The sequence below is a fragment of the Lepisma saccharinum genome, chromosome 9, assembly GCF_977018435.1.
Source record: "Lepisma saccharinum chromosome 9, izLepSacc3.1, whole genome shotgun sequence".
NCBI lineage: Eukaryota > Metazoa > Arthropoda > Insecta > Zygentoma > Lepismatidae > Lepisma > Lepisma saccharinum.
The window spans coordinates 43,467,339-43,494,866 of NC_139237.1; the positions used below are offsets into that span (position 1 = coordinate 43,467,339).

Sequence of the window (27,528 nt, forward strand, 5' to 3'; positions counted from 1 at the left end):
TCACACTGGGAAGAATTATTTATTGAGCAACTTTATTCACTTCACATGTAAAGAACTAATTCTATAGCATTACATATAAGTAAAATTTGTTTTCGATAATATTTTTTACGCACATGCACATGTGCTATATGCTTTTTCATGTAATAGCATGTAAATCGTTCGTAAAATTATTCTAATGTGTATTCAGTTCATTACATAACCAACCATTGACACATTTGAAAGCACAAGCCTACAAAATATTGTGAAATAATTATGAAAGAGGATAACAGCAAATGCATCACATGCATTCATCCTCCGGGATGCTGTCTTCTCTCCTGTTGAGAAAGAGGCTCCAGTATCCAGAAGAGTAGAAGAAAAACATTGAAGGAAACAGAACCATTGAGATTCTATCTAAGCGATTCCATCCGGGGTTGTTGATGTATTTTGATAAACTGGAAGATAATCTTCTGCAACGGCGATAGATTTTCTCTGTAAAGGTGTCCTCTTCGACCTGTAAAAATGGGCAAAATACAGGGTGATCATAAAGTATTTCCCTTAATATAAAGTTTGATAGCCAATTAGGTGGAGATGTGCGCTTAGTGGTATTCTGCAACAGTAACTAGAAGCGCAAAAAAATAACCTAAATTGAACTTTCATACATCACTATAAATACTATAGTCACTATGCTACAGCTACTAACAAACAAGAGCCGCGGTAGCTCAGTCGATCCCCGGCGAGGAAGAACCGGTTTTTTCCCCCACCTGTTCAAACGGCTCCGGCGCCAACCCAGCGTCGTATTAAGTGGGTTGGCGCCTGCCTTTTGTTTCCGTCCTGTGAGCCTGCCCTCTAGAGCGCGGTGGGTGACGCTCGAGCTGACACCTGGCGGGGAAAGCGACAACCGTGCTCCAAGGGGCATGTAGATTCGGACAACTTCGACGTGACAAGAAAGCAACGGGAGAGAACGGGACGGAGTGCTTGCCAATACGGACACGGCCATAGTTTCCCTGTGCATATGCAAGCAAATGAAGGCGACTAGCTAGCGACTAGACTAGACAAATGAAAGGTGAAGAATCCAGAGGCATTGCTTACCCCTTGCTTATGTAAACAAATGAAAGGCGATGAACACCGGCGCATTGCTTCTCCTGTGCTTATTCAAACAAATGAGAGGCGATGAACACCGACGCATTGCTTCTCCTGTGCTTATGCAAACAAATGAAAGGCGATGAACACCGGCGCATTGCTTCTCCTGTGCATATGCAAACAAATGAAAGGCGATGAACACCGGCGCATTGCTTCTCCTGTGCATATGCAAACAAATGAGAGGCAAGGAATGCTCATGTGTTGCTTCTTCTGTAGTTATGCAAGCTTGTGACAGGCGAGGAATTTTGAAGCTTTTCTCTCCCTCTGCTTATGGTGTCATTTGATGCTGATTCTACAATACAGTTTCTGTATTGTGTCAATACAACTGTAATTTTATGGTGAGATCATTAGCGTCTAAGTTACCGTGTTGTCACATTTCGCTACTGAAATCAATAAAAGTATAATTCGACTACTATGTTGACTTACGTGGCTGAGTGAGTTGTGTTTGCTGGAATCAAATTCTCGCCACCGGTCGTCCAAGGTTTTAAGTCTTGACGTAGTCGCAGGTGTTTCTCTATGCGATTGTCTTTTAATCAATATCATCTAATCATCGTTCGCAGAAACGCTAGCTTAAATACAAACATTTGGAATCTCTCTTTTCTGGTTTAGAGGAACAGATTGAAGAAACTTATAGTGTAGGAAATGTTAAACAGGGAAAACTATTTTGGTCCATTTAGACAATAAAGATCTAGTACAACGTGAGAAACTGGAAAATCCTGGATTGTAACATCGGTGTTCCCCTATACTAGTGCTGAAATAACTATTGCTTGACGACGACCGCTGATGTTGCTGCTTTGCTACGATTCAGTGCCGGATCTATAAACCTCGAAATCCCGCAGTGGGGGGAGGGGGCGGGGATGAGGAAGCCCTTGCCATGCCCTTTGCATACTCAAATATGCGTATATATAACCGCAAACATAGAATTTTTTCCAGCACATCAGAGCAAACTAGAAAAGACTACCGGAATATTGTAAAGTGAAAGGATTTGCTGTCATTTTAAGATGGCTAAGATGCAGTAGTTTTCGGTTAATAACTTGTGTTTAATGTTCCATAACAGTAACTGAACAATGATTTATTTCTAACCGCAAGTGTTTCTTCACTAGATCTATGGTGTGGAACTAAGAGTACAGATTCTACTGTAGTACGTGCATATGAGTTAAGACGTGAGACGAGCCAAGACATGGCAGAGCAAGGGACGAAAATTTCATAGATAGAACGAGATTACTACTTGCTTTGGGGAACCTCAAACCTGATTTGCTTACCTAAACACTAATGCATATGCAACTCAACGCCTAACGAACTTATAGCAAAAGTAGAGCAATTACAGATATTATGAAACACGCATTGATCCATCATTGCCAGCTCAATTGTCATCTATTTAAACATCTCTCAAAAGTGATTTATCAAAAAAAGATTCATCTGCAAATGATTTTACAAAACTTCTGTATACAACGTACAATACAATTCTACCTAGCTCTCCAGAGGTAGCTATGCTGACCTCTGTGGCGGAGTGGTTATCACAGGGAGCTACGACGGCGGTATCAGCTTCGAATCTGGGGATGGGTATTCCTTCCTCAATTTTATCATATCATCATCCTCATCGTCGAGATTAGGCAAAAGTGGCAGAAAAGCGACGCTAACAAAAATCAAATCAAATTTCACCAAAGGTGTTTGTGCGTGTGCGTTCAAGCATGTAATTAGCTTTGTATGTATACACGCACACATACAGTGAAGAAACTGAACAACAGCAAAAGCTTTGACGTGTCCTTTTACAAGTATCTTATATAGCAGGGTTCTTTACTAACATTTTTCGGGAGGGTCAAAAATGTGTAGACCCGGCACTCCTACTATTGCTAGTCAGGTGGAGGTATGGAACACTCTAGCATAAATGTGCTGAAACGTCTATGATCTACGCACCTCTTGCTTCGGGTACAAGGAGACGTGGTTGATCTCTAACAGTCTGATCTGGTGCAGCCCCGAGGATTGTTTCTGTATGTTATCTCTGACGCGAAACAGGACCACAGAGTACTCCACAAGTGCCGCGAAGACGAAGACGATGCACCCCAGAAGCCAAATGTTCAAGCTCTGAACCTTCACAGATGGCGGGGCAGTTTGTCTGTGAAAGAAATAGCACATATAAGCTGAAATAAGTATGCATTTACAATTATCTATTCCTAGGTAATCCAAATTAGTAAGTACTTCTCAATTTCAAATTTACTTTGATGTTGTTACAGGCTGTAAGCCCATAGTGTACAATAACTCATTGGTGACGTATTGAAGACGCAATATGCATGTGACTAAGGTAGGGTATGCCATTGGCTAGGCTTCTGCGCTGGGTGAGCGAGGAGTTTGTCGTGGCAGATCCTTGCCGACTGGGAGAGACGTAGGACTAACTGGACACAGGCTGAGTATAATGTATATCCGTTTATCACCCTTTTTGGGCCTGCATGGCCTGGTTTAATTTGCCTAACGTTTATATAGTTATGTCTACCTTTTGAAAATGCTAAAGAGGATATTTATTTTTTAAGGGTAGATTGCTCCGAGTCATGTAGGCTATGGGGGTTTTGGGCGGGGTTGCAGTTGACTCATACAGCCGTTACGTACTGACTTTTGACGATTTAATTGGACGGACAGTTACAATTTAATGGGAAGATTATACATAGTTATTATTGTTGAATAAACTAAAATGTTGTTCTTAGGTGTTTAGATGGGTTGTGAATGAATCTTGTATGCATATATAAATTTGGAAAGTATATTTACTGATATGATTTGTTAATAAATATTATGATTGAATGAATATTAAGTTTACATTAAATAGTTTAATTACCTACTGAAAGATAATTAACTTCCACTGCGCAGATAATGTAATCCACGTCTCACTTCTTTATTATTTATAAAGGGGAAGTAAGAGACGTACAGGATTATATTACATATTTATATATACATATATATATATACATATTATATTATATTACATATTTCATTACATATGCTTATATTTTGATGCCATACATTTTTAATACAACATGTTTCATGCCGCTGCGGCTTCGTTAAAGTTAGGAACCGATGGGATATGTTGTTTCCCTCACCCTGTATTTGCCATACATGAAGCAGCCGAGGTTTACAAACTTGCTTGGTTTATCATCGGGACTTCCCTTGTGTGTGTTCTTACAGACTTCTTTTTCTATTCTATTACGTTTCCGATGCTTGTAAAAATACTTTACCAGTATGCAAAGGAAAATCCCATCGTATATGATCCCATGTTGCATTGTAACTAGTGTATGATTGGAATCCCCTCCTCCTCCTCCCAGAAATTTGACTTTGAGGGACAGAGTTGCGAATTAACTGAAATGATGGGACCCGCTCTGTGCGGCGGAATTTTTGGGGGTCACATTTTCTTATTATTCTTCTTTACAGTGCTCGGGATATAAGTAGTAAATTTTTGGTACACGATATTTGCTAGATATGCTTTCAGTTTATTGAAATATCCAGCTTAGCTATTGCATCTGGTGGAGAAGCAAAGGTTTAAGTTATCTATCTTCTCTAATTTTCACCCAATGGGATGCCTGGTGCCTTTGATTGCCTAGTGTTGATGATTTCCAGAAGAATGAATCGTGCTCGAGAAGATTAAGAAAGTTGTCTTTCACAGTCTGCAGTCTAAGCCGTAATGCTTTGGGTCCACAGGTTCGAGTCTCCTAGGCGAAAGAGGAACAACTTTTCTCCTGAGATTTCGGTCTATGCATGGGACCGTGGCCACCCACGATTGTGAGGAAATTAGGAAGCTACCAATTAGTAATCCGGTCACGGAAACCTACAACGACGACTTGGGGTTATCATGCTGACTACACGTCACCCCGTAACTGGTTGGAAGATCCTCCACCTCGGCAGGTGGGAGTGAGGTCGACAGTCGGGAGGTAGGCACTAACCCTCACGGGCTGTTGCGCCACGGGTTATTATATTATTATTAATATATCTTTTACAGTGTTTGGGATAACATATTGCAATATTTTCTATGGGAGTAATGGCAATTTTCCCTTGGGTCACACTCGAGAAGTAGTTTCGGACCTCCATAACTTAGTATCAGTATCAAAAACAAAAAAATTCTTACTGAATACACTGCAGTAGTAGCGAATTAATGACCTTCTCTCGTCGAAGGTTTTTTAAGTGTCGACTGTTGTGTTCTTTCAATACATCTTGTAAGGTTACTTGTAGCTTGCAAGAAGTGTTCCAAATTAGCAATCACAAAATGCGACTGGGGTGTAAGGGGTGCTCCTTCCACGTAGTGCACCCAATAGTCAACCTCACTTCCACGTAGTACACACTGGACTGCAGACTAACGAGGCTCTGGCGAATGGCCCCATAGCCAGTATAATTTTGTTTATGTAATCCTGTGTTTTGTCCTTATTTGTGCTGAGTGCTCCTTTACAGCCTCAGCTTTTAACGAAAGTCAGAAGATTTTAATATTTTATGATTTTAGTTATGCAACGTTAGAGTTGTTATGTGTAACGATAAGGGGCTGGACCCCGTATAATGTGACGGGTGCAAGATAGCCTTAGTGCTGACGCACCAAAAATTTTAAATTCAAAATCAAAAATCAATCAAAATGCGACTGTAATCTTTAGCTTGGAGACTATCTGATTCTAGAAGTCCCTCAGTCTTAGTGACTATGGAATTGTGTTCCTCATAAATGGAAATTTTGAATGTACGCGTGACTATTTAAAAAGTTCAATCCTCAGATTACACTGATAAACAATGAAATACTCCTTTAAATAAAACTAAGTGATCTTTATGTATTCAGATGTGCTGATAACGAATATCGCATCCGTTTTCCTGTATCACCTAATTTTTTTGCAGAACACCCACATTTTATAGTTTTATGGTTTCAGGTCTCCGCATCCGGCTTAACGTTTGGTTCCTAGCAAATGGATATGGACCTTTTAGACAACTTGTGTGTTTATGACTGGCACTTAATATTTCGTGGAGGAAACATCAGGCAGTAAAGTAATATCTTGTTTCTCTGTTAAAATTTGTTCTTTTGTAGGTTAATCGAGTCTCAACTTCTTTCCGATAACTTCGCGGGTAGCGGTATTTTATGTTTGTGTATGTTCGTGAAATTGTGAATGTAATATTGTGTTAGTGAAGTTAAGTGTAAGTTGTATTGTAACAAAACGACCAGAGCATTCATATTTTTTTTAAAGAAATTTAACTCAATTAATGAGTTCGCCATGTCACGGAAATGTGTGAATAATCCGAACTTGTTTTGTTATGTTTGTGGGGAATTTACTCCGAAGTCGCAGAGAAATACTATCACTCCTATAGTGAAAAAGGCATATGAGTTGTATTTTGGAAGTAAAGTAGACGAGGGAAAAAGCTGGGCACCAGGTAAAATTTGTTGTAATTGTTCGCGAACTTTACGTGGATGGCTTAATGGCACTCATAAATAATGCCCTTCGGAAACCCTGTAATATGGACAGACCAGAAAGATCCTACTATATTTTATCCTGATGTTCCTTCAGCCAAGAAACCTATGAGTCATGATTTTATACCATCCCTAAGCCTCCTAAAGAATGGACAGTGCAGAACCAAGCAGTGCTTCTCCAGGATGAGGAACCTGGACCCTCATATTCAAACACCGATCCAAATTTTCCTGATCCAAATATACCTCACATTATTTACCAATCCGAACTAAATGATCTAGTCAGATACCTCAACCTTTCTAAAGTTCAAGCGCAATTATTAGGTTCTCGTCTCCGAGGGTGGAATTTATTACAAGATGGTGTTAAGGTGTCATATCGGAAACGCCAACAATCACTAACACTTTTTTTTTCTGTTAGTAATGAGTTAACTTACTGCAATGATGTAGAAGGTCTTCTGCAAGAACTTGGAAGGAGTCACAAACCAAACGAGTTTTAGATTCATCTAAGAATAGTTTAAAAGTAGTATTGTTGCATAATGGGAATATATACCCATCAGTACCCCTTGCCTATTCTTCCACCATGAAGGAAACATATGAAAATATTTATACAATATTAAAAGTGATAAATTATGAAAAATATGGTTGGCAGATATGAGGAGACCTCAAACTAATTGGTATACTGTTAGGCATGCAGTCTGGGTTTACAAAATTTTGTTGCTTTCTTTGCAAATTGGACAGCCGGGCAAAAGATAAACATTACAACATTGTGGGTACTTGAGAAAAACATTTCCTAAACTCAGTGATAGTAAGTTAAAATAAGGCATATTTATTGGGCCGCAAATCCGTGAGATTTCATGAGCAAACAAACAAAAATAATTTCAAATTTCGATGTATTATAACAAAGGGAATTAAATTTTTATTAAAAACAAAAAAATGAAAATCCAGGGAAAACAATAGGTGATACAGCATTTCTACTTTCAGATTTGGATTCAGCAGGGTCGAATTATAAATAATCACCTATTTTCGTTCAAAGGAGCAAAAAAAGTTTGAATTTGTTCATCAGTGTTATTGGACAATAAAGTAAAATCTTAAGAAATATATTTGGACCTAAAACTGTGAATACTGAACTGAACATGCCTTGACATAATCAGAATTAAACGAGAAACATCTTCATTGACAGGCTATTTAGGACGAGTGGCAGAATACAGAATAGTTTACAGGATACTTCTTGGTAAACCTGACGGCCAAGATCAAGATGGAATGGCAATATGAAGATTGGCCTAAAGGAAAATTTTATAGATAATCAAGAATGGATTGATATAACCCAGGACGGGGAACCGATGCAAGACCGTGGTGCGAAAATAAACTTTCGGGTTTACGAATGTCAGAAAGTTATCTAGTTAGATCATTGGATTTGTTGTTGTTGTTTGATTTGTTGTTTCAAGTCCACTTTTATGCACAGAAAACTAATTGGGACTGGACCTACAGTTTAAAGTTGAATGAATCCGAACCACTATGTGCCTCCACCAGGTATCAAACCCAAGACGCCTTGATTGCAAAGCTACGACATTACCACAACGGCATCGGGGAGACGCGATTGGACAATACAAAACTAGTATTTACATTTATTTGACCAATCAATTTTATGCATGGTTAGTTTGACCGTTCCTATTGGTGTAAATGAATTCTTGAATTAAATAAACGAGAGGACTGTCGAAATGCCTTAGGCGATCTCCTACCCCAGTGAAGATTTGAGAATTTTCCTTGTCAATCCTGTGTAAGAATATGTGGTAAGTTTAATCATGATTATCTCGAGAACCAGTCGACATAAAAATTGCAAACTTTACCTGAATACTGGGAAGGGGGGTTTCCAAAGAATTACTTTCAGATATTTTCATTTACTTCAACAACGTTGTCAAAACTGGATTCGTATGCAATATCTCTATCTTTGTCAACACTAGTCAGTTTGTGTTCCCTTGACTGCCAGTGTGAGATATGACATATTTTCGAAGCGTTGTTATGCTAGAAACACATTTCAGTGCGAAAATAAGGGAATATTTTATATAAATTTGGATTATATTATGGAAAGTCAAAAATTATTCGCACTTTTCACCATAACTTTCTTTAGGTGTGCCTTCAGCGCTCGCGTGCTGAAAGGTGGTAACTCTTGTGGTTATGTGGCCGACGTCTAATATTAATCGCTCCATGTTCTTTATTTTGTAGTAAACATGGCTGCTCTGCTGGCAGTGTGCACCAAGGGAAATCCGAAATCAGTTAACTGAAACTTGTGGATGATTTCGCACACATCCATAACTAACAATGACGTGCCCAGAAATTTCGAAAGGGGAGGGGGTTATGTACACTTTATTTAGTAGTCGGTCTTCATTTTGCCATCTTATCCTGCCTTCGACGTTCTTTTGTTTAGGAAAACTGGGCCAAAGGAAGAGGGTTTATACTCCCCCCCTCGGACACGCCACTGATTACTAATTTACAGAGAGCATGCCACCTAATCGACTGCCTTCCTTTGACCCGTCTGTTGATCAGAATCATCTCTCGAGCTTGTTGAATCTTCCCATCAGTGGTGGAGGTTCATGGGTGTCCCGCTCCAGTTTCGTGCTTGTCCGGTCATTTTTATACCTCTCGATTCACTCATACAATCTTCTACACGGTAGAGCACTGTCCCCGTGTTGTACTGAAAGCCTGCGTTGAAATTCAGCAGAGAAACGGATCATTGATCTCTGTTCTTCCGTGGTGCACACTGCCAGCAGAGCCATGTTTACTCTGTTACAAAAGAAAGGGAAATGTAGTGATTAGTATGAAACCTCGGCCACGTAACCACAAGAGTACCAGCTTTCAGGACGGAAGCGCTGAAGGCAGTGTGGCCAACCTAAAGAAAGTTATGCTGAAAGTGCGGATACATTTCGACATCCCCTCGTACTAATGTGTTTACTTGTCTCACGGCAACGTCACTCCGCAAGGAAGCAAAACTCCAAGATAATGTCATTCAGTGCGGAGAAGACCGCAAGAAGATCGCAGTGAATCTACAACGAGTTCGCCAGAGTGAGAGTGCTGGCAGCGCAGAAAGGAACCGATTTTTAGGGCCGCTAGAAGCCGTAGGGTCCAAGCCAGGGCCTGTTCAGGAACCAGCTGTACGGACACTCAGCCGCTCGACCAAGCACAGAGCTAATCAGACAGGTAAGTAGCCTGATCTTGCTCAACTATCCTCTAAGTTTCGACATAAGTAGGGTACTTCAGTATCGATAACGGGAATGCACATTTATCTATTCAAAGCCCTTTTGTCGTTGTAACTTAGACTGGCCACTCAACGTTCAACAGCTTACGGGGCGATATCTTGAACAGCTAAGGTTAACGTTCCGTTTAGGTCTCCAGGAAACCGTCCTGGGACGACAGCTTTAGTTCTGAACGCTTGTATGTTCAAAGTTTTGTCAGACAGACGACCAAATATTATGCATTGGTCGCCAAATATCGCCTAAACATTTGAACCCTTCTTATTTGATGTGTAAAAAACGCACTCACATGCTTGATCCGTACATTGTGATGAGTGTGAGGAGCGTTGTGACGATGAGGACTATCCTTCCAGGCACCACAGAGGGAGAGACGAGGAAGCTGCACCAAGAGACCATCACGAATATCGTGCTTGGGAGATAAATGGAGAGGATGTAGTTGTTGAGGTCCCTCCTCATGATGAACCTCACGATAAGTCTAGAAAAGTTTCCTGTTAAGAGAACAACGTTCATGCATTAATTTAAATTATTGTTACGGAGTTTTATTACTTGCAACAGTGACGTAATTAAGACATCTTTTGATATCAGCTATTTTTGATACATCTGCGAATCCAAAATTTCGTGTACTGATGGACCCAACAAGTAGGTCCATAAATTGTCTTCAATGATCTGCGGAACAATGTCGTCACGTGACATCAACAAACATTGGTATCTTACAAACTTACAGCTACAGTCAAGAAATTTTGAGAGTTTTAGTACCTAGTTAAATATTACTTCAAAGCGATTCAATTGTCTTGCTTGAACATATGCTTCTTTCTATGTGTGCTACATTTAATGTTATGGTATCACAGAAACCTTTAGAGCTAGAAATGTGAAAATTTGTGAACTGAAAACTCCGTAAAATATAAATTTGCTGCGATACCTTTCATCTGTGTTACTAATTAAATTTGATTGTTGTAATCAACAATCGATACCAATCGATGTATAAGAAACAACAAGAGACAGAAATGTAAATCTTGAAAACTGAATGATGCGCTTAATGCTATCCTAACGCAATGTCCAGTCTATGGGATCCGAAGATTAAATCAACAATCGATATCTCAGAAGTTACTACAGCCTCCAATATTGAATTTGGTGAAAAAGACATATCTAATACAAATTTCATTCGACAAATTTAATATCTCAATTTGTCTGTTGAAATCAACAATCAATCAATCCTTGCAATACCTGCTGGATGTTCAGAAACTACTACACGTACAAAGATAAAACTTCGTGTACTGAAGGGAGTATAGTAATAAGTATTTTTATTAATCTGTCTGCCAATGAAACTAGAAAAATTTCCATTCGAAAGCATTTGTTATGAGCTGTAACAGCCATCACAAAACACAAAACAAGGAAGCAGTAATTAAAAGTATACAAACACACAAGCGTTTGGATTCGTCCATTCTAGATAAGAACTTTTTCCGCGGTAAAACAACGTGTACTAATTTTTATCAAGAAATAATTGTAGACGACCATCTTACCTGTGAGGGCGGAGTAAAATGCTTCCTTTTTCAGAGCGCAGACTGATATGCTGTATTTGGGCAAATCTTGGGACGTTTCTCCTGAGTAACTGTCGAATCTCACAGGCTTCTCAGAGGCCCATTGTAACAAGGCCAATTCACTTCTGTACACTCCTGTCAAAAGAGAATTATCTATATTCGTTTCAATTGTTTGCTTTGTGAGAGAATTCCACCCATTACTGTTAACAGAAAGAACATATATTCCAAAGGAAATCTGTTTGTTAAGAAACGTAAATGCAGTGAAACCCTGATTTTTCATTCTTAGAATTTACATATTCAATCTTCATTGTACAAATAGAGTAAAATGTAATAAACATTTCCAGGATTGTACATTCTCCAGCATTTTAACTTCGAGGTTCCACTATATTATTATTAATTTTTCATTAACACTATTTATGGCAACATTAAATCAACGAAACTACATATAGTCTTATTACTATCAACAAATTGTAATTGCATTTGGTGTTAGTTATTTTCTTGTTCTACGACAAATTTATCTATTACTATAGAATTAATATACCCAAGACTTATTGAATTTTTGTTTACATAATTTTTCGGAAAGAAAGTCCATCAATTCAGTATTCTTTTGCAAGGTGAGATGTGACAATGATAAAATAAGAAGGTTTCCAACGCTGGAGATTTCTCGTCTTATAAACTTTTTACACTTAATTTATTAACATACAACTATTATTAACAAATAATAGCAAAAATACATATATTTTGTAAGGTATTCCTTAATAAGCTTGGTATATATGGCCGCGGTGGCTCAGTGCTAAAGGTCCCGGGTTCGATCCCCGGTCGGTTCAAATCCGGGAACTTTTCTAACGTTGGAAGCGGCCCCAGCGTCGAATAACATGGGTACCTGGGGGAAACCCTGGGTGATAAAGGCGGTCAGGGGTGTGAAGCTGATCACATCACCCTCACTCACGACCGGATCAAGAAAGTGTGGGGCGTTACCCCACACCCCCTATACGCCTTCATGGCGTGGTGCTAAGCACAGGGGAGCACTTTACCTTTTTCAATATATATTATTAGTTTCATAATAATCAGTTGTGATTGAACTAATTATATTTGAGAAATAACAGAAACCTAACTTCACGAATATGTTTAAAATAGAAAATCTACGATACAATTTTATATTGTCACTGTAGAGAGAAGGATAAAATAAGACCTGACAGGGATGGAAAATTTGCATCCTATATTACCAGGAATATTTGGTACAGTGCGTTTCAATTACATCTGTCACTGCATACTAGCAGTGAACTAAAAATCCTAGTCCATGTACTACTTTATTTTCTTGTCTGTTATTTGTTCATTTATTCTTTAATTTTGGATGTAAGATATTTTTAGTCGGGCTTGTTCATGGATTTTTTGCTTATGTTACTGTACACTTTTGTACGTTACTGTCATGTATAAATATATCTTAAAATCTTTTCTTCCTTATTTCACAATAGTTACAGTAATAAGACAAAATATTAACTTGTCATAATACAATCGCATTTTACACTTCCTAAAAATATTAACAAATTATGTCCTATTCACACATCTGGATTCACTACCAAACGTTTCACGTGTATCGGAAATGGTACCCTTAATTACTGTAGAATATTGTACTACAGGATATTTCTGTCCGTGTTGTGCTTGGGGAATTCCAATATTATATGTTGCTCCTTTGCACTTTCTCAGCCACAGTCACATCTCTCTCTGTTCGTATTTCCAAATGGTATTTAGTGCATTAATGATTTCAATCTGTTAATTTAACACGATTAAGTTTCTTGTACTTACAACTGACGTGACGAAACCATGGTTTGTGAGGTTGAAATGTAACAATAGGAATTTTAGATTCTCTGCTACTATGGCAATCAAAATATTTGTGTCAATAATTGAGCTTTCATGCTAAGATCGCAACTATTAATAGCAACAATAGTGTCTCTTGTATGATTGGCATTATTTCAGTATCGAATTTATGAAATATAACATTTGTATTATATTGTGAATACTGGAGTGCTGCAACGAGCGTTTTTTGCTCGACCGGCGCATAGTTCGCACGGACGACGCTAGATAGTAACGCTATCTGACAGCTGACTGCTGTTCGATCAACATGACGTCAGGAGCGAATTTCGCTCGAACAGGCAAAACGATCAGTATACGCTCGAGACCCAGTAGTTCACGTGTAACCGTAATTTTTCTGTAGTATTGGCCCTTCAAACATGGATCGGGAAGTGAAAGACGAAGTGAATTTGAAACTGAAGTGAACATAGTCATCATTTTCATGTTAAAATGTAATTTAGTCCATCTTTACAACACACAGCAATGTATGAAAATAAATAGATGATTATGGGCTGAAACTACCAGTTACGATTATTGTCCCATTAAAAAGATATTTGATATTCTACCATATATTCGAGCGAATTACGCTCGAGCGTGGGAGATTCGATCGAGTATTTTCGAGCAAAAGTGGCCCAATGCAGTACTCTAGTGAATACTATATTTTCTTTTAATAGCACGGAATTTTTAGAAAACTTTTTTACTTGACAGTGTCAAAAGTGAATTTATCCACCACTTAATTTCCTCTTCTGTAGACAAAAGCGGTATAATAATAGTTTAATATACAATAAAAATATTTTTCCTTAGAAAAATACTTGGCTCTAAAAGGGACGAGGAGACAGATGAGTGAAGATTACATACTGTGAACTGCATATTATGTACTCATGTTCAGGTATTTTTACAATAATTAAATCAAGAAGACTTAGATGGCACGAATGAGAGACGAAAGAAGTGTTTACATCAGAGGCGCAACAATAATTTTTTGTTGGGGTGGGGACAAGTACCAGGATTAAAGTGCCAATAATAATAATAATATAATAATATTATCATAACACATGAAACTTTACTCACGGTTTAATGGTATCTGCGGTTTCTCTGTCAACCTCTGTTAAACTGGGCCAAGGAAACTGAACACGGTTCATGCAAGGCATTTGAAACTCATAGTAGAGCTACTAGAGGGACGAGACAGTACCGTGTCTTGTGTATCAGGAAGCCCTGTCCAGTTCACGGTGTGGTCTCGTTTTCAACTAGATTTTTGAAAGACTGTTGACAATGATGCAGACGTAAGAGTGACTGAATAGTTCTTCTGGTTTAAGCAAATTGAATTAATCTGGCAACATTTTTGTGAATTAGTGTGTTACCAGTAGACGAAAACTGTCGCGCCGGATGGAAAAAAAACATTTTCGAAAAGTTTAACCCATTTAAGAACATTTTCTAACAATTTCTAAAAAAAAATCATCACAAATATAAGAACTGAAGTAGATGGATATTTCTCATGATTCTTATAGATAAAAACGAGGATTGTCCAGCCCAAATTCCCCAATTTTAAAATAATATTTTTTCGTCCCAAGGTTAATTGTGCTGCTTTTACGAACATTACTTGTCTACAACATACTTACTCATTGTAATATTGACGTCACACACCTGGATGTCAAATGGATAAGACTGGAAGTGGAATGGACATGGAAGCAACAGAATAACTCTGAAATGAAAAATCACTATTTTCATACTTTGTACAGGAGCTACAAAGTTATTTCTTATCGATGATTTATGAAGATAAACGAGTTATACAGAGTGGCCAAGATAAAAGAGGCCCCGTGTTATACGTGATATAAAAAGAACATTAAGCAAGTAAGAGCTGCATTTATGTTACAAGATTTTTTTTCGCACGTTGTGTGATGACGTGTTGATATTTCTTACCGCTAGGGCGGCGCTCGAGTGGGGTCACGTGATGTCGAGCAGCGATTGAGTGATCAGTGCTGAGTTGTCAGTAGTCGGTTTGAACTTTGAAGCGTGTTGTGAAGTGCTGCAGAATGCCTTTGTCAATCGAACAAAGAGTGTTCATTGTTGAAACGTACTTCGGATGTAAATCGTTTAAAACTGTAAATGAAAGGTTCACGATAAAATATCCAGAGACAGCTGCTCCTGCGAAAAGGGTTGTGCAGAAATTGATCACGAAATTTAGAGCAACAGGTTCAGTCGCTAACCCCAAACGTAACCGTATAAAGACAGTTTGTTCGCCGGACAATACTGCACGTGTTCAAGAGGCTATGGTAAGGAGTCCACGGAAATCAACTAGACGTCTCTCCTCCCAACTAAACATCAAACGAACGTCATGCCAGAACATGTTGCAGCAGTTACATATGCGACCATACAAAGTAAGAGTGATGCAAGCATTAGAACCTACGGATTACGGACAACGACAACGCATTGCGAATGGTTACTCACGAATGTTGCTGATGGTTATCTGGATCCTCATCTTTACTTCCACTCAGACGAAGCATGGTTTCACCTTAGCAGGTACGTGAACACTCAAAACACACGCTATTGGTCAACAGACAATCCCATGGAACGCTTTGAGGTGCCTCTGCATGATTTGAAAGTAGGCGTTTGGTGTTCTGTTTCAGGCCAACGGGTTGCAGGCCCCATTTTCTTTCACAACACTGTGAACTCTCAAGTGTATGTAACTGTTGCAACCATTCATAGCGCAGCTAACGGATGAAGAACGAGAGTATCGTTTTTCCAGCAAGATGGCGCTACGGCGCATACTTCACGGTTTTCAATGTCATACGTCCATGAAGCTTTCGGAGAAGAACGTACAGTTTCCGCAGGTTTATGGCCTCCCAGATCGCCCGATCTGTCGACCTGTGATTTTTATTTGTGGGGTAATTTAAAGGGTAAGGTCTACAGTAACAACCCGCATACAATTGAAGCGTTGAAAACAAACATTCGCAATACGATTGCGGAAATCACACCAAATGAATTGGCAAAAGTTTCCAGAAACATGTTGAGACGTGCTGAGTTGTGTATCGAGGTTCATGGTGAACATTTTCAGCACCTCCTGTGAACTATTGACCTATTGAATGTTCAGTACGTTGTTTTTCATAATAATACTTTCCTACTCTGTATTCTGTATATACAATAAATGAGTGAATTGTCTGTATGTGGTTTATAAGACATGGGGACTCTTTTAGTTTGGTCAACCTGTATAAACTCATTAAAATTACACATTTACAGATAAATATATAGAGGTAGAGAGGAAGGAAGGTAAATAAACACATGAAAGAGAGAGACAGAGAAAGCAAATTCAAGAGAAAGAAGTGAAAATATAGAGATAGAGAAGGAGAAAATGGAAGATAGATATTGGTAAATGAAGAAACGAGAGAGAGTGAGAAAGAGAGAGAAGGGACAGGAACAGCAAGAGAGATAGAAAATACGGAAAGAAAATGAGAAGAGGAGCATAGGGAAAAATATAAACGAGAGAGGTGGAAACTAAATAACTGTAAAAGATAGAGAGGAAAAGCAAGAGAGAGAGGGAGGAGAAGTAAATATGATATTGATTATGGGACACCTAGGAATACCCAAGCTGGGATCAGAACCTTTCATCTACGGTGGAGATACCCTGAGGCGACTGCTCCACGCGACGATTGGGGTTAACGTTAGATGAAATAGTTGCAGGAGAAAACTCTATGAAACACCCTAGGTCTCTCGTACAATCTTCAATGCCAAGATCTTAGTTAGATCACCCAATCAACGAATCTCTGGCATGTTCGTTCAATTTTAAGTATCAATAGCAATTGAGCAAATCAAATGGTTGACATTATCTGTGGAACAAAAAGTCCCATTCTTAATTTATGTTAACTCTGGATGTAAACTTACAACTTGCAAACAACAAACTTGCAAACTTAAATCACAGTGAATATTTACGTCAACTGGTGGCACTGGTGTTCTGTGAGAAGCCATATTTTTTTATATATCTTTGGTAAAATAAAACATTGGATATACGTTTCTAAAATCGATGAGGAAGAGCTTAATTCAACCTTATTAAAGCATTATCCTTGAATTAGGTTTGCAAATACTTCCTGAGATACATTAAGAAGTTCACTTTTCTGTCACTTTTGGCTAATCTCGACGATGAAGATAAGTGATGAAGACATCCCCAAAGAACACCCATGCCCAGACAGGGATTCGAATCCGGAATCCCTGTCGTCAGCAAGACGGAATAGTGCAACCGATGTAGTGTATACGTAAAGCAGAGGTAAGGAACACCTAGATCATTCAATACTCCAGATCATGAACATAAAAGAAAGAGAAATAGAAGTAGCGATAAAGATGAGGGGAAAACGGAATAGATGAAAGTAGAACAAGAAAAGAATACCTCAAAAATGGATGACGAAGAAAGAGAGTGACTGAGAGGTTCAAATAGGAAGGTGACAATAAAAAGAGGCAATGCAGGAGAAGAAAAGCTTCCAGAGAAATAAAAAGAGGAATAGCGAATAGTTCCGATTAGCAGTGATGCCGTCAAAGGGAAGGAGGGAGAAGTCGACGGAAGCAGCCTGTCGGCCAGTCTGTACCCCTTTCACCCCAAGGAAAGAAGAGAAAGTAGATAAATAAGTAGTTAAAATGTACATTTAACCCCCAAATAAATATTTTTGCCTCCTACTCTGTCTCCTCAGTCGTTTATTTTTCGAGCCATCACTGCTAAGAAAGTTGGCAAGAATTACAATACTTTTTCATGCTTTTTAGTATTATTATTGTTTCATGCATATTTCAGGGGTTGTGGCCCCCTCAACTTCCTTACACAACACTCTTGATCCAATTGAAACATTAATAAAAAATAACTTGAGAAGAGGTTTGTTTGGAATAACAAAAAAAAAGGGTTCACGTAATAAAATATTTTTTTAAGTAGGCAACAACAAATTTTTGATCACCAGAAGTAAATTATTTTGGTCATTGTGTACGTACCAAAAAATTTAGTTAGAATGATCTAAATTAGTAAATGTTACCAAATATTTTGGTTGCAGCTGCCAAGAAGCATAACCAAAAGTGTTTCAAGAGAGAGAGAGGTGGGGAGAGAGAATGAATGAATGAATGAACGGAAGAGAAACGCAAACTAAGCAACGAAAGAGAGAGAGTAAGGAAACTAAAGAAAAGAGAGAAGGAGAGTAAGGGAATTAACGAATAGAAAGGGAGCAGAGAGAAAGAATGTTAAAACGAGAGAGAGAGAGATAGGATACATAAGAGAAAAATAAATAATTAGACAAACTGGGAGAAAAGGGGAAAATAAAGACATAAAAGAGGGAGAGAGGGGGAAGCAAGAAAGAGAGAAAGGAAAATAAAGAAACGAGGATGAGATAGAGAGAGAGAGAAAGAACAACAAGAAAATGTTCATATCACTTACACCTTGACAAAAAGAACTTAATACTGTAAACCTAACACAACTTACCCGAAAAAGTACCGAACGCTTTGATCTTTGGAGACAAAGAAGTATATCATTTCCCTGAGACCCACCTTCGGGGTCATGTACTCCATGTTCAGAACATCCACGTAAGGTTTCCACAGCTTGGCGTACTGGTCCTTCCTCAACCCGACGATCTTCTCTTTTGTGCTTACGTAGCAGTCTTTCCATCGGAGAGCGAAGTACAAGTTCAATTTCATATTCTGAAATGCAAAGTGTAAAATTTCACTTGAAATTGTGCTTCTTAAATGCAGTAACAGATATGGACGTGCGCATAAATTTTCCAGGGGGACTCAAAATGGATATCGACGTTACGTTTGTGTCATTTCCTGCTATTAATAAGCTGCACTTTATCTATTTAACCCTAGAACACTAGCGTACGTAAAGTTTACGTGTGGTGTGCCCTTAATTCCCGTCCCTAGCTACCACGTCTCACCTACTCACCCTTCCACCTAGCAGTGCCTCGAGTAGTCTGTCAGATGTAAGGCAGCACTGTGGTAAGGAGGTTGCAAGTGCTAAACGTCTTGATTTTGTTTGTTATGTTGTGCACTGTACTTCAATTTTACGTAGCTCTAGTAAAAGGAGAAAAATCTTTCATGTGATATTGACATTCTAGTTTCGATTTTGATAGTTAGATTTTGAAAAAAAAGTTTAGAAGCATGTACTACTTCTTGTAAGACTATAAAATTGCATTCCTTCCTTATTTACAGTGTTATAAATATTATTCTTGTTTGTTTTTCATTGCTTGAACTTTTCGCCTTCATTCTGAATGTACGTACAGGCTTGATAATCAAGACATTCTTTTCAAATATTCTGTTTAATGAAACCATGTTCATACATTTTAAAATGAAGAATAAAACCCCTATATTAGGAAAATAAACAAAATAATGTTAAAAAAGGAATCCCCATTTCTTCATGTACGTAAAATTTACGTAGCGCTAGTTACAATGTAATATGGGAACACGCTAGTGTTATAGGGTTCTGCTCCTACTGCAGCAGTATTCAAGATGTTCATTACAACAATAGACCAAATAGAAAATGGAACAGGCTCCTCTCAATAATGAAACGACAGAAAAAAGATAAGAAGATAAATGAAATAAAGACACTACTAGTAGATACTCAAAGAGGAAGAGAGAGAGAGAGAGAAGGGAAAATGAAAATCGGGAGGAAAAAGAAAATGTAAATAAAGAAACAAATGGGATAGAGAGAGGGAAAATGAGAATCAGGAGAAAAATTGGAAAAAGTATAACGTAGATAGAAAGTAGAAGCATAATAGACAGAAAGGGAAATGTAAATATATAGGAGAGAAATGAAAATTACGACACACTCACACACACATACAGAGAGAGAAAGAAAGAAGGAAAAGAAGCGAGAGCAAAAGGGAAATAAAGAAACAGGACAGAAAGGGAGGAAGGGAGCAAGGTGAGGAGAGAGAGAGAGAGAGAGAGAGAGAGAGAGGAAGCTCTCAGACCGAAGAGGCAGGAGACACGGGACAGTCAAACCGAAGTGACGTGCGACATGATCTTCTTAAGTCTACAAGCAAACATTCACAGCGCATACACTACCAACAGACTGATGCAATACTATGCACGATAATGAGAAATCGGCCCAGCCTGGGCGACACACAAGCGGCACGTCCAACTTTTAGTGTCGCTTCGGCTCGGAAGGTTGCATATATAGCTATAACCGACAGTTCATTTCCAAGGTATAGGTGTCGCTTGTCATTTTGGTCTGAAAGCTACCTGACAGGAATCTATAGAGAAAAGAGTTTAAAAATTCCAAGAATTGAGGGAAAAGGCTTAATTGAAGAGAGAGTTAGTAAGACTGAGAAAAGAAGACGGGCAGCCTAGAAGATATAAAACAAAGGAGAAATAAGTTGAAATAAAAGAGAGAAAAGATGCATACACATGCCTTGTACACTTGTTTCACCTTGTTAATAGGACACTAAGAAATAGAATAAGATAAGCTGTTTCGTAATTTTTATGCCAAAATAATAATTATGCCAAACTGTTCAGCCGGTATGGAGCATTTAGAGGACTTTGAGCGACCTCTAAATATATTTCTATTGTGAAATTTTGCAGAAAGTATGTCTATACCAGATGGAACCAACTTAGCAAGTATGGGATCGCAATTTTTCCTATTATATTCTGGATCACCATTATGCATACGTACATATAAAGTTCTGGCCACCAAGTGATGGACACAAGGTTGAAGAACTGTTGCTATACTAGCGTGACGGTACAGTCCTCATATTAGTTTCGTTATTGTAATTTATTACTGCACCTTTAATAGCATTATAAAAATAGAAGACATCTATGCAAAACTATATCATAACCATTACCAGCTTACACTTAAATGCGGCGATAGATGAAACGCCACCTGAAAAATGTGACGCAGTTGCTTTCGAGTGACTCACCATGTGAATTTCGCTTATCTCGGCTATTTGGTAAATGACGATGCGCAGTTCAGCGACCACTGGTTCCCCTGAAAATATTGCAAATTGGAAAATAGTATCACATCATTACTGTTTACGTTAAACTCGATGACAAAGTTATTCGCTGTGTTAATTGTGGAACACAACAGAATGCCAGAGAGGATTGTAAAGCATTAAATACAATTTGTTGTTATTGAAAATATTCTCAAATTATAACAAAAAAATAAATTGAGACTTTTTTTAAAAATGCTTCAACGCCCCACATACAGGGTTTTTTATGGTGTTGTTTGCGGGGGAAGGGTAATTTATTACAAGAAGAGTATTTCGCTTACCGCAATACTCGTGAGACCAGCACCAGTTGGAACAGAAACTCAAGACGCCGTAGTTCAGATGACCGCCACTACGCGGAGCTAGTTTATTGCATTAGTAAAAAATAAAAATGGCTGCTACAGCTAATGAGAAATCGTTTTACATTTTGGAATTCAATGCAACGACGTATGCAATTACCGTGCAATGTGCATTTCGTTCCAAATTTGACAATGACCCACCTACTGACAATTCAATTCGAGCGTGGTATAAATAGTTTAGTGAAACATGTTCCTTGTGTAAACGCAATCAACTGGTCGCCGTCTATTACCTCAGAGGAAGATATGCAACATATTCGCACAAGTTTTCAGTGTAGCCCAAATAAATCAGTCCCACGTGCAGCTAGACAAATTGTGTCAAAAACAACATTGTGAAGGGTTCTTCTTAAACATTAGTGCATCAAACCATACTGACTTAAGCATCAATTGACAGAGCTTAATGTGTACTTTTGTTATCTTTGGAATGACCTTGTCTGATCTTTCCGATTGATGCATTTTTAGTGCATCACACGGAACACCCGCTGATGACAGTGCCCTTTTATGTATTTCTGTGTGCATTTTGACACGCCAAAAAGTGCATCATTTGCAGTTTATACACGTTAATGTGTTATTGGAGTCAACATATACGTGTCAATTGACACGAAGGTGTTCTATGTGTACAACTGAAAATTAAAATTATATATATATATTAAATATTAGCAAATTAGCCAAAAGTGGCACAAAAGGAGAAGTAAAATAAATCAAATCAATCAATCTATGGTGCCATGTTGCCACATACTTGAGCCAGGATACAGTACGGTACTGGACAAGTTAAGAATTCATGATTATAATTACAGGCAAAGTAAAAACGTGCCCCCACCCCATCCTTGTCGATAGACCACTAGAATAGAATAAACATACTCAAAGGAATATAAATAGGTCAATCACTGATATCGGTATCTTCTTAACCCTTCTTAATTGCAGAAAAAGACAGAGTATGCCATGCAATGGTAGGAAGTGGCAATTCTGACATTCGTACAATTACACGCCCCTGACCTATTATCAGCTCTTTGCCACTTGCTAATGGGTCACGGACCTTTCAGACACAGAGGTGCCATGCGTGACGTGTCATTTTGAGAAGCACGTACTGTAACCTGATTTTTAGGCCTCCCCGATGGCGCATTGGTAGCGTCGTCGCACGGGTCCCGGGTTCGATACCGGTGGAGGCACAAGTGGTTCGGATCCTACTTTAAACTGTAGGTCTAGTCCCGATTAGCCTTACTGTACATAAAGTGGACTTAAAACAACAAATCAATCGATCAATCAATGTAACCTGATTGTCATTTATGCGTGTTTAGCCTATTCTAGTGGTCTGGGGAAGTGGAGGGAGTGATTATGATACACGTTCACGTTATTTACTTTTTCACTTTGCCTGTAATTATCGTCATCAATACATAACTTACCCAGTAGCGTACGGTATTCCTGCCCAAGCATGTGGCAATATGGTATCATGGAGTACACGCTACTCTATGATCGCATTTCCGGCTACCATTGAGGCTCTTACCTGTACCTTAGAAATACACGCACTTGTTATTACAACTCACATATTTCCAACAAATTCCTCCTCTTTCCATTTCTAGCCATGTGCACTAATAATGGAGTTGACTTTGGAAGTCGAATCTTGAATCACCCTGTATTTCTAAGAACTGGTAATGAAAACATAAGCTTCACGTAAGTTAATTCAAACAATATTGTACTTATATTGTATTTCATTTCTGTTAGACATTTACTTTAAAATTTTAGGAATTTACTTACCGAAATATGTTATTATGCATTACTGATTGATTGATTTATTTAGTTTTTTATACTTCGTTTTTGCCACTTTTGGCTAATCGCGAAGATGAGGATGAACGGGGATAATATGAGCTGAAAGAAGGGACAATCACAAATATATTGGGACGACGAAACACGAGCCTCACAGAGGATTATACTGACTGTGAGTCCAGACGCCAGAGCCTCGTTAGTCTGCAAAATGTAGTCCAGGGTGTAGTACTTGTACTTCTTTGTAAATTGTCACCCCTTACATCCCTTATCATGCATTACCTAACCTACACTACTCTAACCTAAATCTAATATAACTCCGGATCCCATTGGCACCCCATTATCTATACCGTTATTGAGTAATAACGTATGAATGGCATATCATTTCTTGAGAAGACATTAAGAAACCTGTTTTTGAGAACATGGCTATTAAAATTTTGTTCACACCACCTTCAAAATATTGTACCTCTGACACGGGCATTTATCTCGCGTGAAAGAGCTCTTCAAAACTTTCTAACGGCGTTTGAAAAACTTCTATAGGTGTCATGATTGCCTATATATTGTAAATTAAAATGACCAAGATGAACAAATTGCTCGAAATCGCCCGTTTTGCACCCCTGTAGTTTCGGAAGAACAAAATATATGGAAATATATTGAAAAATGCTTGTTCGTTGGTTTATTTCACAATGTATATGCTAACTTAAAGCCTATGATTGCAGCAGATTACATAAAGGTGTACGTTGATGCGTTCTACACAAAAACATACATTATATTACCTACAGATTGTCCACTAAGGTTGTCCACGCTTAAGGGGACGTGATACGTGATAAAAATTTAACAAGAAATTCAACTTACCATCTTTTACTGGAGGATTATTACTCCTGTATCCTTCCGCAAGCTCAAATACTTGCTCATATTCTTCTTCTAATGTTAGTATGCTGTAAAAAATAAAGAAAATTATCGATTTGTAACATGGTGAAATCATAAATGATCTTTGTAAGTTTTGCATATATCTTTGATGCTTTGCTACTTGAAAAATTGTCTGTATGTCCTTCGTTAAGTTCTCAGGTGCTCACGCAACCTCTCAATAATGGGTACTTGAAAGAGACTTTCTTCGTAAATGTGGCCTGAGCATTACACTGATTCCATCGCCTGGACGAAGGCTGAGGTCGTGACTGTACGGAGCATTAGCATCATATATGAACCTTCCAAATACGATGTATATGATGGTAACGCTCCTGCTTTTTAATCAACACATCCCGGGTCTCTTGGTCTCTTTCAGGGCATTAACTATACTTAAAACAAGACTATGTATGTTCAAGAGAAAGTTTTGCCTTTTCAGTTTATTTCCCAACATGCAAATGGTGTTCATCATCGTATATATAAAAGTTTAGTTACAAAAATATTAAACATTACACAGTGTCAATGAAAACTTGGGTTAAATACACTACCTTTGACTCAGCAGGCAAACAAGAAACGCACCCAATTCTAGAGACTTTCTAGGAGCCAGCATTCGTGAAGATTGCTTGTGTTGTGGTAGAGTTTGTCTGAAATTAAAGACACCTTAAATTTATTAAAATCTTAATTCTAATTGATTAATTAATCTTAACAGACTTTACATACATTTTGAGCTGTTTCTCATGAATGTAGAAGAAAATGCTTTGAGTTGATTTAGTTCAAAACGTCCACATGATGATTTCGAAAAATCTAACAATTAGATATTATTTAAATATAGAGCGAAGGGAAAAGTCATGACATAACCACAAACATGGAGAACACTTGGGATAGGATTGTGATTATTTTTACTGTGTGAGAACTATCTAATGTTTTTCTACGTGCACTTGAAATGCTCAATATGCACACCTTTTCTAAATATGTGAATGCTGGAAGGCTTCGCAGATATTAAACTTAACTTCATGGCCCAATTACTGTTTAAAGGCTAAAACCTACCAAGCGACTTTTCACTGAGTGATGTGTGGTTAACTTCTCGAGTGCCATCGCTGCTGTTATCTGGCTTTCGTAACCGGAGCCGGCTTCTTCTTCTTTTCAAGAAGCTTCCCCGTTGTTGCTTCACCGAGGTTTTGAAGATTCCGTTGGAATCGAACCCAGAATCGCTAGTATCAAAAGCGAGAACCCTTCCCAACGGGGAAGCTCCTTATTTCATCTGGTTCATACAGTATATATTTGTTTCTCTCACTGATGGATGGTAAGGTTTTCGACCTTTGCACGGACACTGGTTCCTGAAATTCACCACACAACCAGCAAATATAATTGCACCGGGAACGATCCGACTCGAAGTTTATACGAAACATAAAATCGGCAATGGTAACGAACCGAATTTGATGACAGTCAAGCACACAAAACGTCTTCCTAGAATCCACAGGCGCCATATTGCAAAATCTGCCACCTGTCGGTCAAACGCATACGCTGGTGAAAAAATTTAGGTTAATCTGCTAATAAATCTGTGGCGTATGTTGTTTTAACGAGTATGGTTTCTCCGAGCGGAGGAATATAATATACAGGCATGTGTTAGTAAGGACCAGAATTAATTGCAGTGTTTAATTCAACTTAACTTCAGGTACTTGTTTGTGAAGTGAACTTCTGAATAATACCTACATGAAACCGATAGCAATTTTCGATAGCTATTTTCTGGATTTTCATTTTTCGTTTCCTTTCCACGTCCGTGGCTTTGCATAATTTTGTGCTTCTATTCTACGATTTGAAAGTACTCCTAAGTGATCTAACCCAAAATCGATTCACACGCAAAAATTATATTGTGTCCATTTCCATTTACCTTCGTAAACAGAACGCTAACACGGCGTCATTCACACTCAGTCAAGCTCTTAACACCTAAGCAGATACAGTGAAGTTCCGAATCCCCAAAAAAGAAGCCATTGACCTTGCTCATTTAATTCCTCGTGTCAATCTTCTGTGCTGTTCCTGACTCAGAATCAATTTCCTGAGAATGCAAAAGAAAATATCCCTTCTCTCTTAAATTACCTGTGCTGTGGCCTTCGTGTCGGAATAGGTAGCATATTACGATGACAGTCGCGCCATGTTCTTTGTTCCTTGTACATTTCATCAATTCATTGTTCATCTTCATGGTCGAAATTTACATAGAGGCAGAAAAGCAGCGTAAAATATAAATACATTATAGTAGTGTAAACGCATTGTTTCTAAGTAACACTTTGTAGGTATGCATTTGTAGCCTCTTTTTTTTATCAATTGAATATCAGTTTTTGACATATTTTGACAATTTTTTGTCGATGTTTTAGCGTTTAGCGATGTTTTAGTAAAATTTCCCTTTTTTTCCCACTCACACTTGGTAGGTATGCATTTGTAGCCTTTTTTATCAATTGAATATCAGTTTTTGACATATTTTGACAATTTTTTGTCGATGTTTTAGCGTTTAGCGATGTTTTAGTAAAATTTCCCTTTTTTTCCACTCACACTTGTAGGTATATCACGATCTTACGTGATATAACTTAACCTATTCATTTTTTTCGTGCTTAACTACGCGAGAGCCTCTACATGCCTTGACCTACTTTAGAGTAGACCCAAATGGACGGTTCTGCGCCCGAAAATGAGGCTCGGAGTGAGGCTCGGTGAGGCTCGACTTAATGGTTTTCTCTTGTAAGGCATAAGCCTCATTTTCTCGCAGTGTTGCCAACACCTCACTCGATCACGATCTTACGTGATATAACTTAACCTATCTTACGATTTTTTTTACGATCTTTAGTGATATAACTTAACCTATCATTTTTTTTTATTTGCACACCGAACTGTAGTAGACCCAAATGGAGAGTTCACCAACCGAAAGTGGGGCTCGGTGGGGCTCGACTTAATGGTTTGCTCTTGTAAGACATAAGCCTTATTTTCTCGCAGCGTTGCCAACATCTTACTCGATCACGATCTTACGTGATATAACTTAACCTATCTTACGACCCAACGTTGCAACGTTTAGAAAGTCGTTGATTTTGTTTCTGTATTTTCCGTCGTTGGGTTTCCTCGTCACGTCGATCGTCGCGAATCCGAAATCGTCACTGTTCCAGCAAGAAGAGCAGCGTTCCGAAAATTGATTGATCAACAGGCCGTTGAGTTTAGATAACATGGAAGGTAGAAATTCATGATCTGCCGTGCGGTGTACAGTCTCCATTGTTTGCTTTCGGAAACCAAAGAGATTCATTGACCTTGCTAGTTATTTATTGTGTATGTGATAATTTGAGACAGTTGAAGTTTTTTTTATTTTAGTTATAGTTATTTAAGTTTATTTTTTTCAATTGCATTGCCTACAATTTTTAC

General features: G+C 38.3%; 1 protein-coding gene across 1 annotated transcript in view; it reads right to left on the reverse strand.

Annotated features, from left to right (window-relative positions):
• Positions 1-216: 216 nt before the first annotated feature.
• The window catches only part of LOC145992646 (glycine receptor subunit alpha-2-like), a 71,661-nt gene continuing 44,349 nt past the window's right edge, over positions 217-27,528 (reverse strand). Inside the window, exons 2-10 of the mRNA XM_083129017.1 lie at positions 24,678-24,773; positions 24,082-24,164; positions 21,044-21,111; positions 18,616-18,830; positions 14,789-14,871; positions 11,304-11,456; positions 10,073-10,271; positions 3,037-3,235; positions 217-490 (exon numbers count right to left, since the gene is read on the reverse strand). Coding sequence (XP_082985143.1) covers positions 278-490; positions 3,037-3,235; positions 10,073-10,271; positions 11,304-11,456; positions 14,789-14,871; positions 18,616-18,830; positions 21,044-21,111; positions 24,082-24,164; positions 24,678-24,739 — 1,275 coding nt within the window. The 5' untranslated portion in view covers positions 24,740-24,773 and the 3' untranslated portion in view covers positions 217-277. The remainder of the gene's footprint in view (positions 491-3,036; positions 3,236-10,072; positions 10,272-11,303; positions 11,457-14,788; positions 14,872-18,615; positions 18,831-21,043; positions 21,112-24,081; positions 24,165-24,677; positions 24,774-27,528) is intronic.